This window comes from Electrona antarctica (genome assembly GCF_951216825.1).
Source record: "Electrona antarctica genome assembly, chromosome: 14".
NCBI classification, from domain to species: Eukaryota; Metazoa; Chordata; class Actinopteri; order Myctophiformes; family Myctophidae; genus Electrona; species Electrona antarctica.
The window spans coordinates 33845274-33860220 of NC_136795.1; the positions used below are offsets into that span (position 1 = coordinate 33845274).

General features: G+C 41.2%; 2 protein-coding genes across 3 annotated transcripts in view; both read left to right on the forward strand.

The window, feature by feature from the left end:
- The window catches only part of LOC306936695 (1-phosphatidylinositol 4,5-bisphosphate phosphodiesterase delta-3-A-like), a 29486-nt gene extending 26509 nt beyond the window's left edge, over positions 1-2977 (forward strand). For both annotated transcript variants that reach the window (XM_079520302.1, XM_079520301.1), the window contains exon 15: positions 70-2977. In XM_079520302.1, the coding sequence (XP_079376428.1) occupies positions 70-236 (167 nt within the window). In that variant the 3' untranslated portion in view covers positions 237-2977. The remainder of the gene's footprint in view (positions 1-69) is intronic.
- Positions 2978-4113: 1136 nt separating this feature from the next.
- Positions 4114-14591, forward strand: nmt1a (N-myristoyltransferase 1a). Its single transcript, XM_079521595.1, has 12 exons — positions 4114-4269; positions 6264-6369; positions 6541-6685; positions 6924-7042; positions 7377-7468; positions 7694-7810; positions 8027-8197; positions 8653-8761; positions 8895-9062; positions 9834-9998; positions 10090-10227; positions 13184-14591. The coding sequence occupies exons 1-12, from the start codon at positions 4166-4168 to the stop codon at positions 13202-13204; spliced, it is 1455 nt and encodes a 484-aa protein (XP_079377721.1). The 5' UTR covers positions 4114-4165; the 3' UTR covers positions 13205-14591.
- Positions 14592-14947: the final 356 nt, after the last annotated feature.

Consider the following 14947-nt stretch of genomic DNA (forward strand, 5'->3'; position numbering starts at 1 on the left):
AGAATATATAAAAAATAATATATATATATTGAAGCATTTAGATGTTTGTGATTTTCTCTCTTTCCTCAGGTTACCGTCATGTGCACTTATTGAAGGCAGACGGCTCCTCTCTGTCCCCTGCTTCTCTCTTTATCCATGTGAAGGTGTCTCAAAAAGGAGTTCGCATCAAAAATGTGTCAGAACGCATGGTCATGGCAAAGGCCACGGCAAAGGCCACAGGGAGGGGGAAGGTATGACATAACATAACATGACAATAACAATGTCAAGTAACTGTCTGTAAAACTTGTGTTTCTGACAACAAAGCACATTGAGAAGAAAATCACTGCAGCTGCTGCTGCTGCCTACATGTCTGCCTCCGACCTCATGCGACCAATTTAAAGCTTCTAAATTTCTGAACAATGCAAGAAAGATGTAATTGTATCGTATACTGTATGTGTATACGTAGGAGTGGAGAATCTACAAATATTTGGTTTAGGAGTTTATCCCAGATTTGTGGGATATTGCAGTTTGTTTTTCAAACACAGGATATGATGTTATTATCCAATAACATCATATCCTCTCCTTATTTTTTGTTATTTAAGAAATGCAGTATTTAACAATGTTATACTTCAGTATTAACTCACAGAAATATTTATTAACATTATGAAAATGCTCTTAGTTGACTGAAGCTAGCTTAAAAGTTGTTAGGAGGCCAATCTTGGCAATAGTTATGTAGATTTACCATAGCACAAATGAATATTTGTCAGTGGTAAATGTGTTGTAAACCTTGTAGTGTTTGACAGAGTCTGTATCATAGACTGGTCTGTAGAGCATCGTAGTCCCGCCCCCTTCGAGGGCACCGGAAGAGAATTTCATTTTCCCATAGATGTTGCAGAAAGTATTTATTTAAAGACCTTTAAGCCTTGGACAAAGTCAACTCGGATGATGACAAATCGTGACAATAAACAAAACATTTTAATCAGAAAGAAGGAAAAAGGGCAATGTGCAACACTTTTTTTTTTAGTTTTTCTTCTTTCTAGTTTTTAAATATGTTTTAAATACGTTTTAAATACGTTTTAAATACGTTTTTAAAAACGTCTATGGAAAAATGAATGCCCTCGTCGTTCTGAAAGGGGACGGGACTGCGACACTCTATACATGTAGGTTGATAAATTATTAAATTATCAATCAATTAAAAAAGTTAGTCTAATCATTAGACTAACTTAGACTAATGTGATACGCTAACTTTCTCTCACAGCTGAATTGACTGGATATTACCTTATTAACAGACCTGAAATAGGTCTAGCTAATCTGTTAAATATTAATGTTATTTATATAAGCAGTGTTGGCTCACTGGTAGCCCTTTTATTGTGGTTAAAAGTTTAATTTTAAATGGTAGCGATGGAGATTATTAGTAAGCTTTTCCTTGGCATCATTTCATACCGTCCATGCTAATGTGAGCTGTTCAAAGCCATGTTTAACTCAATATAATTTGCATATTTGTTTCATTTAGTTTCATTAGTCAAATAAATATTACTTGTTAGCTGACTAAATTGCACTAAGTATAAATATTTGTCTGAGTAAGGTGATTGAACAGTGAACACTGTCATTGTCTAAAACCCTCTGCAGGAGCATGTGGAAATATTTTACTGTGACATCTAATTCAAAGGTGCATGGCCCATAGTAATATTGTCTAGATTAGATAGTTTATTTGTCCTCAAGGAGGAAATTCTGTTCTACAGTAGATGTGGCATACACAAACAAATTGTACAGAATTATACAAAATACATGATTTACATGAAAACTTAATTACAGGCATGAGGCATCACAAAGTAGAGACAAATAGATGGATTCACACTACACAGCACAGACTGGATTTCTTGTAACTTGATTGATTGAATGCTTTGCAAATAAGGAAAGTACAGTTCGAATCAAGATCTGCTAAAGTGATTTTAAACCCAAGAAGGCCTCCATTTGGTGGTACTCAATTAATCTGAAATAAAGTTAATAAAATAAGAACTTAAGGGGAGGTAACTTATTTCAAGTTTGTATGGCTGTGGGAACAAAGCTAATGCTAATACAGGTATTTAGCACATGATCGAGTAGTCTGTACCTATATGACCGGAAGGTAGTGGTGGTCGAGTGGGTGGTCTTGATGATTTTGTGTTCTTTGTGGATCAGGGGATGAGCTTTCTGGCTAAGTGAGTTATCTTTAAGAGCTGACTGTATGCATACAGTAGGGAAAGAACAAATGGCACCATACAGAAGAACTGGCTCAATAATGCTATGATACAGGAGTGAGTACAAGATGGGGTTGGACAGACAGTGTTTTAGTTTACAGGTGGCTATACATCATGAAACATTATCATGTTTACAATATTTGTAAATACCCTTGGTATGCTGATTGAAGCTGAGGTTATTGCCCAGTGCAATGCCAAAGTACCAATGTATCTGAAAGACTGCACCCCACCCGTACGTCGGACCAAACACATGCACCCCTTTCCTTTGGGTGAGATGTGTTTTGGGGGGTTCTTTAGCTTTTGAGATATTATGGTAGGCTAGTGGCTACAGTACGTTATTGTTGAACCATGTACTAAATTGGGATTGGGAAAGTTGATATACAGCGAGAAAGAGAGAGAGAGAGTAATTTGTTATTTAGCTTTACTAGGATGGCCATGACAACTGCATATTTAAAGGGTCGTGGTGAGTGGACTTTGACAGTCATGTGTAGAGTGTAGAGATTACCACAATTATACTAAATAATTTGAAAATGACCAATTCTATTTTAAGCCATCAATTATTGGTACAAGATTGTCTTAAGTGTCCAAGCATTACATTACATTCAACCTTATTGCACATTGAGTCTTACATACAGTAAAAGCAATGAGGAACAAAGCCTTAACCTTGCAGTGTTATAGCGATGCTATGTGTGTTTGCCCTGTAAAATATACAAAAATGTACTAAATGATAAAATGATATACTACCGTTTTCAATAAAGTGCCATTAATACATGTGATGTAGGAACTTTCTTTTGTGTGCGTGTGTGTGTGTGTGTGTGTGTGTGTGTGTGTGTGTGTGTGTGTGTGTGTGTGTGAGAGCGCAAGAGAGACAGACAGATAGACAGACAGACAGACAGACATTGACCTCTAAAAGAGGAACAGTGCTATTACTGTATGTGTTTGCTTTGTTTACAATTAGAGGTTACTTATTGGCCATTTATTACCCATTGATCTCTTTTGTGTTGGCCAAGGCCCTGCCATTGCAATACTGTATGAGTTAAGCCTAATTTATACTGTGTGAGGTGAGGTAGCCTAAACTCAATAGCACTGAGTATCCGACCTCACAGTCTGTCTGTCTGCATTATTCTTATAGTGTACTGTACTGTTCAACTCACATACAATTTGTATGATATCACTCTACTCTGAGTAGTTATAGAAATATGTAAAATATGATATTTGGCCAGTACGCAAAATATGATATTTTGCATACCTGCATATTTTAATGTAGGAGAGTTTCTACAGGGGGGACGCCAAATATATATATTTTCTACATACACACCCTAGCAACATCCCTATTCTGGGGGGAACAACGTAGAAAATAGCTGATTGTCAAGCTCACAGTGTGTTGTTCTGCTGTGAGGTAGCCTCTGTCCCAGGCTTACTTATCTGCGAAAGGCTGTGAGGTGAGGTCTTACAAGCTTGTAGATCATTGCCTATTTTTGGCAAAGAGGTTTGGGTGTAGAGTAGACTAGAGGGAAAAAAGAGCAGGCCAAGTACAGCGCCAAAGGTCAAGTTCACATATTGATGGTTCACATGGTTGAATGTCTGTGTAAACATAAACAAACAAATAAAAAACATTATACACAACACTGATGATAGTGCTGCTGTCAAAAAAGTCTAAAACTATCTAAAAAAGTTGAGGCTGCAACACAATTCTACTCAGTATTATGTAGTGGTAGGGGTCCCTGTTTCATCTCCCTCCTTAGGAGGGGTCAGTTGATTGGTCTGAATGACGTTGAAGACCTTAGACCCCTGGTCTAATTGATTATTGATATATGAAATGAAAACACTGAAGCCAGTTTACATCAGAGCTCATGCACTGGAGCGCCAGCCCTCTGGACCAATAGCATTCGGGGGTGTTTAAAGGCGTCGAGGGCACGCGGTGGTTCCTCACTTCCTAGTTGAAGATGGCGGATGAGAATGAGACAGCAGCGATGTCGGAGAAAGAAGATGTAGAAGACCACGGGCACTGCAGCGACTGTGAGAACGAAGAGCACCACTTTGATGATGGGTAAGGGCACCGTCTGGGCTCGAACCCAGCGTCATATGTGTCATGGTCTGACTGGCACACTTTAGTGAAGCGAGCCGAGGCGAGGTAACTATTAGCTCGGAGAATCGGGAGTGCGAGCAGCCTGGTCCCGCCCACTTGCGTTCGCTCCATTGGATAGAAACGGGTGGTCGCTTGCCCGTTCCCTGCGACGATTGGACGACGGTGCATTCTTTTCCTGTTATGGGCGGGACTTACGGCTGGTTTCATTCCCTCATTGCTTCTGATGGCGAGGATGGTTTAGGATAGAGAGGAAGATTAAAGTTATTTCAAACATCATGTTGTATTTATATTGCACGACGGTGGCCTGTACCGCGGTACTCTACTAGAGATCTCAAGTCCAGTGTTTTTAAGTTGACACACCATTCTGGACTCCTCCAACGACCACGGCCCGTTGATCAAACAGATGCCGTTCGTGGCAACCCCCCAGCTGACATTTAGCGACATAGCATGCTGCTTGCTAGCTGTCAAACCCTATTGTCTGTCTGTGTTGTCTGCTGTATAGTATATGGCGCTGGCTGCATTCAAAGTGAAACTAAACGCACACATAAGCACAATAATTATGCAGATGGGTCATGGATGACGTTAATTGTCACCTGTTTGGTCTCGTTTACATTGTGTGAGTCGATGGAGCCGCTCTTTGGTTTGGACCATGATATGCATCACAAGCACGGTTTCTAATGCAAACAGGCAGCCTTGACAGTCAGTCACGCAATATTTAGTCAGTGTTGCATGGAAATCGCCTTTTGATTCGCACTGGCTAACAGTTAATGGCTCGACTTGCGTAATGACAGTCATGTACTTGTATGCACCAAGGCGTGTCTAACGGTACATCACCATAAATAATTCTCCATACCGTTTGAGACCTAAGCATTGGGGGTGGGGTCGGGTAATGAGCAGAGTGACCCTTGGGGGCTTGGAAGTTGTAGCCGTTATTATTCATTCATTGAGCATATCTGTGATCGTCTCGTTACTCATTTCGCATACCCTGCACCTAAACGCATATCCCCCTACACACACACACACACACACACACATACACGAAACAAAGAATGGTTCTGGGTGATAAAATGGAAGCCTGTCGAACAAGCCATTGAATGTTTTGTTATGTATTGTCCCTATACGTGCTCTGACCTCTTGTACATGCACGTGTATACACTCTTGCCCTGGGATCATGTGATATTGGCCATCTGTCCTGGAGTTACAAATACAGGCCACTGCCTGGCCTTACTCCCCCTTGGACGCTAATGAGATTATCCCATATTCTCTGTAAGTATGCAGACTCCCTTGGCCCAGAAGATTGGAGAGTTGGGTGGGGGGTTTCTAGTAGTAGCTACTTTTTCAGAAAAGGGGTAGGGTTTATGACTGACTGGCAATGGTTGCAGTTAAACGGTTACCATTTGAAAATGGGTTTTAATGTGAGGGGCGATCACAGACACATTCCTCACCATTCTTAGTCTCACATAATTGTGCTTGGGGTAGTTGTGTCTCGCTTGTATGAAGATGTATAGGTGTCATTTCTGGTAGAGGTTCTCTGATCAGGTTTTTGGGGACCGATCCCGGTCACCGATTGCTTTTCTCACGATCGGCTGATACCGATCTTGTGCGTAAGGGGAAAATTTGAATATTTCCGAAGTTATATGTAAAAAAAACTCACATCAAAACTGTAACTGTGTGTTTGGGGAGACAGGGGATAATGTTTAGGTCTGTCACAAAGATGCAAAACGATATTATTATACTATATATCTGATTGACTTTTATACCACTTAAGATCGGGTAAATTGCCAATCACGATCGAGTCATTTGGAGTGAAAATTAGCCGATCACTGATTGGTTGCTGATCGATCTGAGCACCTCTAATTTCTGGCCCCTTTGCTCTATTTTGAAAGTCTGTCCCAAACAGATTGATACGTTTTTAAACGGTATGAAGGACATGTATTGTTTCTTTCCTGTTTCAGTGACAAGGGTCTGGGGGATGACACTGGGGCAAAGAAGAAGAAAAGGAAACAGAAGAAGAAGAAGAAGTCTGGAGTCACAGAAGAAGTACAGGACCCCCTTGCCAAGGTCAGTGTTGGGTAGAGAGCATTGTGTTCAGTTCAGATGTTGCTGGAAATGGTTACACAGACAACTCATTCTGTTACCTCTTCAAAGCAACCTCTCGAAAGAGAGAATGGTATCTGTGCAGATTTTTGTTTGCCCTTCAACACTTTATTTTCCTCTTAAACTTTTGAACAGGTAAACTCATTGCCAGCGGATAAGTTGCAGGAGATCCAGAAGGCCATAGAACTGTTTTCAGTAGGCCAAGGCCCTGCCAAAACCATGGAGGAAGCCAGCCGGAGGAGTTACCAGTTCTGGGACACACAGCCAGTGCCTAAGCTAGGTATGACATTTCATTTTCCACAGATATAAGTAATACCTATAGCTGTGTGGGAAAATCTCCAACGTTCTTAAAATGGATACCTATTGGGTATCCATTTTAAGAATGTTGGAGAATTTCAAACTCACTAGGTATGTGAGTCCCCCCTCCTTGGGAATCAATAAAGTGTAATTTAATCTAATACAAATGTTTCTGCTTTGTATCGTTTCATTTGAGACACACTTTTATGTTCCCTTTCAAGGGGAGATGGTGACATCACATGGCTCCATTGAGCCTGACAAAGACAACATTCGTGAGGAGCCCTACAGCCTTCCACAAGGATTCGGCTGGGATGCGCTTGACTTGGGAGACCCTTCTGTGGTATGGAAGCATGTGTACACTCACACAAGCATGGATATACCTGATGTTGTTCAGTAACACGAGTCCCAAGTTGGTGTTGGCTAGTCCTCACCCTCGCATCGCATCTTTTTGTAATGAGTTATTTGGTTGTAAACTCTTTTTTCTTTGATCTCATTGCATTTCAGCAGTATAACTGTTGGGTTTTGTTTGTTGTCAGCCCTCATTGGTTATGTGGGTGTTATTATCTTGTTCCAATAGAATAGTAAGAACACAGGAGGCACTGGTTGCGTGCATCTGGGTGGCATGGAGGTACAACACGATATGTTTGATTAACTTACTTTTTCTCTTAAACCAGCTCAAGGAGCTTTACACGCTTCTCAATGAGAACTATGTGGAGGATGATGACAACATGTTCCGATTTGACTACTCCCCCGAGTTCCTGCTCTGGTAACCATTACAGTTTGTTTTCCCAGGTTGCCATTGTAAAATTAATCTTGATAAAATGACCACCATACCATGGCAAATATTGCATTGTGTAATATATTTGTAAGTTTGTGCCATGTCTTTTTCACACAGAACTAGGCAAACCTTTTCTATTATTTTGAATTTTATAAAGGGTGATTAATGATTATACAAACGTGTTGTATTTGACCCATCTTCTGTCTTTCCCAGGGCCCTGCGCCCCCCTGGTTGGTTGCCACAGTGGCATTGTGGGGTCAGAGTTATCGCTAACCAGAAGCTTGTGGGATTCATCAGTGCCATCCCTGCCAACATTCGTATCTATGAAATGTAAGTGAACACTAATCAAATGAGGCCTTCACGGTTACATGGAAAAACATGATGGCAAATTGCACAGAGGGAAAAGTATTTCATAATGTATATCGATAATGAAATAATGTATTTTGAGAATTCAATTGATGGTTGAGGGAAAAGCATTTGTACCAGCAAGCCAATTGGCGTGTAGAATATTGTTGTAGGTTTTCATGCATTGTTCCTTTCATTCAGAGAAAAGAAAATGGTCGAGATCAACTTCCTTTGTGTCCACAAGAAGCTTCGTGCCAAACGAGTTGCCCCGGTGTTGATCCGAGAGATCACCAGACGGGTCAACCTGCAGGGCATCTTCCAAGCTGTCTACACTGCTGGAGTGGTGCTGCCTAAACCTGTGGGTACATGCAGGTGGGTGAGATGGAGAGAACCTCCTCCTACATGTACACACTACGTACATACATACCCTCTTCTGTTCGTCATGCTCTCCTTTGTTACCATGAATATTCTAATCAAAAGAAATGACACCTGTGTGAAGTGAGAGGCGCTCTTATCATCATGCGTCATCTCATTCTGGCCAATCACAATTTGCATCATCACTTTTATCTTCAATGTACTTTGCTCAGCCAATCAAATCATCGCTATGGTGTATGGCTCTTATATTATATAGATTGGTGCGCTTTGGTGATACAGGTAGGATTACAGACAGTTTTTTCTTCTTCTCCAAGGTGGTACTGCTTAATTTCCAAAGGCATAGGATGGGCTAGAAACCCTCAAAAAGGGATGGGATAAATGTAGCCAGGTAATGATGGTAGTCCGTGACTGATGCTCATAATCAATGTATGACAATGCGGTGGTGTGTGCAGGTACTGGCATCGCTCTTTGAACCCCCGCAAGCTGATTGAGGTGAAATTCTCACACCTGAGCAGGAATATGACTATGCAGCGCACCATGAAGTTGTACCGTCTGCCTGAGGTTGGTGACTGCATGTATTCCGACTGCTTTCTATGCACCATTGAACTCATTCATTAGGACCTGCATCAGCCTCACTTGGCTGCTTTACGCCTGAGTTCAATCCCCTCTCCTTTCCCTGTCCTCTCTTCTCCAGACCACCAAGTCTGGTCTGCGGGCGATGACGAAGAATGATGTGCCAGCAGTACATCACTTACTCGGCTTATACCTGAGCCAGTTCCACCTGGCTCCCGTCATGAGTGAGGCAGAGGTGGAGCACTGGCTGCTTCCCCAGGAAAACATTATCGACACTTACTTGGTGGAGGTAACACCCATGTTTAATTATTCAAGAGGAGAAAGAATGCATGCCGTGTATTGAAGACATATGCTGCGTTTACACTAGAAATGATGACAAACTACAAAACGACAAAACATTACCAGCTACATTGCTGATGAGTTGCTGTTGTGGGCTTGCTCAAGCCACACTGTGTAAATGGAAAAAGGTAGGGTTAAATAGCACAGTGAACTGGTTAACAGCAAGAATCTGGTTTTCTTCCTTGTATGGAATGGAGCTGGAAATGGTGAAACAAAAACATAATTGATGCTTAGTTGCGTCATTGGAGTGCATAGCGATCATTTGTAGTGTCACATCGGCCACGCAGCGACAACTGTCGTGCATGAGTTTGTATCTTCATGTTGCTGGCTTCCCTTTAAAATTACTTTAGCCTGTCGCTTTGTCTTGTCGCCACTAGTATGAACACAGCATTGCACATTAGGGATGTCCCAATCACGTTTTGTTTTGCTTCCGATCCGATTCCGATCATTTGATTTGAGCATCTGCTGATACTGATTTTTCCAGATCCGATATTTATAGAACACGTTTATGCCATAGTACAATATCCAGTCTAATATCATAAGGATATAATATTGATGCTAGGGATGTCCCGATCACGTTTTTTGGCTCCCGATCCGATTCCGATAATTTGAAAATGACGTGATCGGGCCCGATTTCCGATCACCCGATCGGGACAACCCTATTGCACATGCACAGTGAAAGGTTTACAGGGGGTGTTTGTTATTGTTTTGCCTACAACAGGTTGGTGGCAGGGTGACTGACTTCCTGAGCTTCTACACACTGCCCTCTACCATTATGAACCACCCAGTACACCGCAGTCTGAAGGCTGCCTACTCCTTCTACAACGTGCACACCATCACCCCGGTGTTGGACCTGATGTCTGATGCCCTTATCCTGGCCAAATCGGTCAGTAATCCTCCAGTCTGGGGCTGGGAGTTGCATTATTTATTCATGTCTTGTTTGTTTGTTAATTCATTCATTCATTTTCTATATCCAGAAAGGGTTTGATGTCTTCAATGCACTGGACCTAATGGAAAACAAGACTTTCTTGGAGAAGCTGAAGTTTGGCATTGGTGATGGGAATCTACAGTATTATCTGTACAATTGGAAGTGTCCCAGCATGGGATCAGAAAAGGTATGTCATGAGGGATTTGTATTTGGCATGCTTTTGCTTTTTACAGCGATTGGAGGGCTGTTAGGACCTGGATGGAAGGGCAAGTTGGACAGGAATCACTGAAGTCTGTTATGTTTAGAAGCCTAATTTACCATACCTTGAGGTGTTTAGTTTGTCATTTCAGTAGTTTCAGACTAATGGATTTGAATGTTTCCATTTTTTAAGGGTAAGTAAGTGATATGTATTGAAATAAGTGCATTGTTAATTCTTTCTCTGCTGCTAGCTATTAGCATGAACGAAGTTAAGCTGTGCCACTATCCACGTCCACTTTAAGGAGGACAGGAGTTTGCCCTCCACACACACACTCAACACACACACACTTTGCTATCATTAGTGCAAGCACATACTGTTAACCTGTCGTCAGAAACGTTTATATGTCGGGAGCGACGCAGTACAAAGTAACAACTGACATCCGAACTTTGGATGGCAGAAGATCCACCAAAGCTCTCCAAAATTCCAATTTATGAAAGTTTGAAAATCCTGCTTGTGACTGAGGTAAATGGACTTCAGAATTAACGTCCCATAGCTGGTGGTGACGTTAAAAGCTGCTGTAGGGCTCAACCATTATATACCGTACAGTATATGTTGGGGGTCTGTGTGTGTATGTGTGTGTGTGTGTGTGTATATATATATATATATATATATATATATACTGTATGTATATATATATATATATATATATATATATATATATATATATATATATATACGGACCTAGCAAACAACGTCCCCTAGCGGCGGGGTCCTGGTAGACAAAGTGTTAAATAGCGCTCTATTTGAATCATTGCTATAGTGTTCGTTCAGTAACGGGTCTCTCCAGCTTTTAAGTAAACGATTCATTTTGTGATCAGGATGCCAGAATACCAATTTTCTCCTATCAGGAGAGAGAACTCCTACAGGATAAAAACGTGCAATTCGAGGTGCTGACATATAGACATGAGCAGACAAAATTGGAACAATATTAAACTGAAGTTGGTGAATTGGTTCTCTTGATTGACTGAAATTGGTAACCCACCTGGAAAAAGTATTTTCTGTTTTACTAAAGAGCTGGAGAGGCAGAGGCAGTATCTGGTATCGTCGCCCATAATCCATCTCGCCCTCATTTTGTTTCCGCCGACCTCACGGTTCTTGTCGTATTTATTTTGTTTTACTAAGAATAAGGTTGGAAATAAGTTGGGGTTAGGCATGGTTTTACTGGGGGTTACGTTTAGGAATAGGGTTAGGTTTAGGCATAGTTTTACTTGGGTTACTTTAGGAATACCAATCTAATCCAATTCTCCATATTCAGACCGCAGCCATCTTGCCAGCAAGGTGATACCTAGGTGACACTTCCCATAGAGAGCCCATTCAGTATTTAAGTCCGAGGTCATTTTGTAGTGCTACGTTACGTCCGGGTCCAAGTGGCACCAGCTCCCGTCTGCATCTCATTGTAAATAGAATATCTAAATGCGTGAATCTTTTTACAATGACGTTATTTTTCAGAAAGGAAGCCATTGAGGGTTAAAATGGGTCTTAATGCTTCCCACTCGAGTAGAATTATTAGTGTTTTGTACAAGTTTCCATGACAAAAAAAAGATGATGTGGAGACAGACTATTATTATCATTATTATTGAAGGTGGTAACAGTCCATTTGCTCAGTAAAATATTTCGGGGGCATATTTAGACTGTTTGCAGGCTTGAGTATGTTGAATCTAGTTTGCATTAATGAGGATTTAGTTGACACAATGAAATAAAATGGCGATAGTATTCCGTGTGGGGAAGACGGCCTGTCACAGCCAGATTTGGGAGAGCAGCGCAGCTTTGTTGTTGCGAGGAAAGCGGTAAAATGAGACTTTCGTGGTTGTTTTCGTCTCAGATTTAGTCCGACGGAGCGTCACAGTATAACTCTATGGGGACACACAAGCGTCACAAATGTAGGACCCGGAAGTATCTCACGTACTCGCGCTCACGTCACAGCTAAAATACTGAATTCATCCAAACCGAAAAGTCCTCTCTAATTATATTAAACAATGTCAAAATCACCAACATTGCAGCTGTAGGGAAAGCTTAAATGATCCTCTTTCAATCTGTAAAGTTTTTGTTTAATAAAAATCCACCATTTTATGAGCTACTTCCTGTCAAGAAATTCCTTGCAGATGATTATTTTCTAAGTATCAGAGTATGGAAGCGCTCGTTATCAGTAAAGCAACCTCCTGCTGCCTCCTGCATTATGTGCACATTCAAAACGGGTGGTACGCATGGGCCGTTGAGTGATAGTCAACGAGCACTTCCAAACTCCAGCAAATCATCTGCAAGGAATCTCTTGACCGGAAGTAGCTCATAAAATGTCTACGGTGGATTTTTATGAAACAAACACTTTACAGATTGAAAGAGGATAATTCAAGCTTTCCCTACAGCTGCAATGTTGGTGATTTTGACGTTGTTTAATATAATTAGAGAGGGCTTTTCAATTTGGATGAATGGGCTGTCTATGGGAAGTGTCACCTAGGTATCACCTTGCTGGCAAGATGGCTGCGGTCTGAATATGGAGAATAGGAATACCAGGCTGAGCAGCTCCGCCGGCTGTACGCCTGGGGCGAGTTGGTAAATGGGTGACTTGTTTGGTATTCCAGGGCACCCTTGACACGGAATATATACTCTATATACTATAGCAATGATTACTATCAAAATTTCGAACTTAATAACTTTTCACATTTTTTTTCACTTCACTATCACTTACTACCTTTTATAAAGTGACTAGAGGACAATACAGAAGTATTGGTGCTGAATGACAGCAGAGAGTAATAAATGCAACTGAAGGAAATTTGATTTAGCAAAATCTTTCCTTTCACTAGACTCCTTAGATCTATCTGTTTCCTGATCTGGTTCCTGATATGGCATAATGGTTCATCTTTTTTTTTTCTTCTTTTTTCCTCAGGTTGGTTTGGTACTTCAGTGACGTCCTCTTTTAACCCCAAACAAGTGTGGCCAATAGGCCGGCCAGGATACCCATACCAACGCACTGACCACCTGACAGATGGACTTACTAACTTCCTGCTTCAGGAAGGGAAACCCACCGCCCATTTTTCTTTTTGACCAGTTGAACTTTGACCTGCACTACCGCTGCCAGGCAGGGAGTGGGGAGAGTTGGTCCTTCCTTGCACTCTTTCTCCTCCTTCCATCACATGGACCTTAAGCCATCGTAGTTCACCATCCCGAACATCCCTTCAACATCTGGAAGCTGTCTCGATTGTACACACGACAAACAAGAACAGACTGCACATATATTATTGTTACATCAAACACACACATGGTTGGCATACACTATAAAACATCAATGATGTACTACATGTAAATAATATGAATTAACAGCAAATTGATCCCTTCACACATTCACATTATCCTATTCCTGAATGTTGGAAATGAGCCCTTTTTTCTTTTCTTTTTTGCAATGGATCATGTTTTAGAGACTAAAAAACGGACACAAATATCAATGTTCCAAAAATATTTAAAATAAAAAATAATCAAAAGAGGAGGTGATAAATACCAGAAGTGGACACAAGACAAGGGCTTCTGTCAAGACTTTTTGTTTCATGCTTGAAACTGCAGATTTGCCATAAAACCCCTCTGATTTAACAAAGTGTTGTCTGGAAATCTCTCGACTCTCTGCTTGCTGAAGATGTACAGGTATATGCGGGAATCAACATTTTTGTCTTTTGGAATACTCCTTCCAGTCTGTACTAACTTTCATGACCCCCCCCCCCCCCCCCCCTCCAGCTTGCTACACTAACAGAAGAAGCCCTGTTCAATGTCAAGTCAAATGGTTACATGGACCATCTCAGTTGCTGAAAAACATAAGAACGGACAAGTCTGGACATTTCACGGGGGTGCGGGGTCCAGAGGGTGCTGTGGTTAGAGGTTTACTGAATGGTTCATGAATGTTAGAACTGATGATTAAAGGTGTCAGGGAGTCGGACTCCAGGACTGTCAGGACATCACACAGGATGGGTGGGAATGGGAAATAACCCCCAGTTAAGTGTTTCTTATGTAAAATGTTGGTTGGAAATACAAAATGAGATGAAAAAGGAAAAACGGGTCTCATGGTGGTTTTTGTTGCAGGACATTGGCAATTATGTGAAGATGCAGGTACAATATAATTGAGCAAAGATACAATCTGGAAGTGGCTGTGTTTATTATTTTGTATAGTTTGTGTGTGGTTTGATATTTGTGTTTGCACTGAGGGGATATCCCATTGTTTACTCAACAATAGGATTAAATGGCCATGACTCAAATAAGTATTTATGTGTGTTCCTATCTTCTGATATGATTAAAAATGGTACTCTCCACATGGCCAGTTACATAACTCAATGTGATGAATAGAAGTAAACATTTACTGATGTTTTAACATCAAGTGATTAATGTGATCTCATCTTTGTAGCAAAAAGCGATTTAATCAAGACCTTGTACAGATGAGCATCATGTGAGAATCCTGGGGCCTGTTCCACGAAACTTGGATTAACTAATCCAGGATTTAGGCCAAAACCAGGCTTTTTAAATCCTGGTCTTTACAGCCTGGTTTATTCCGTTCCACTAAAGCCAAGCGAGGCTTAGAATGGGCGGATTTAGCGAGCCAGGATCATAAAGCCTGGCTGAATAGACAGCCTGGCTTTTTGTCTCTAGACCCATTCGGTGGAACACAGAT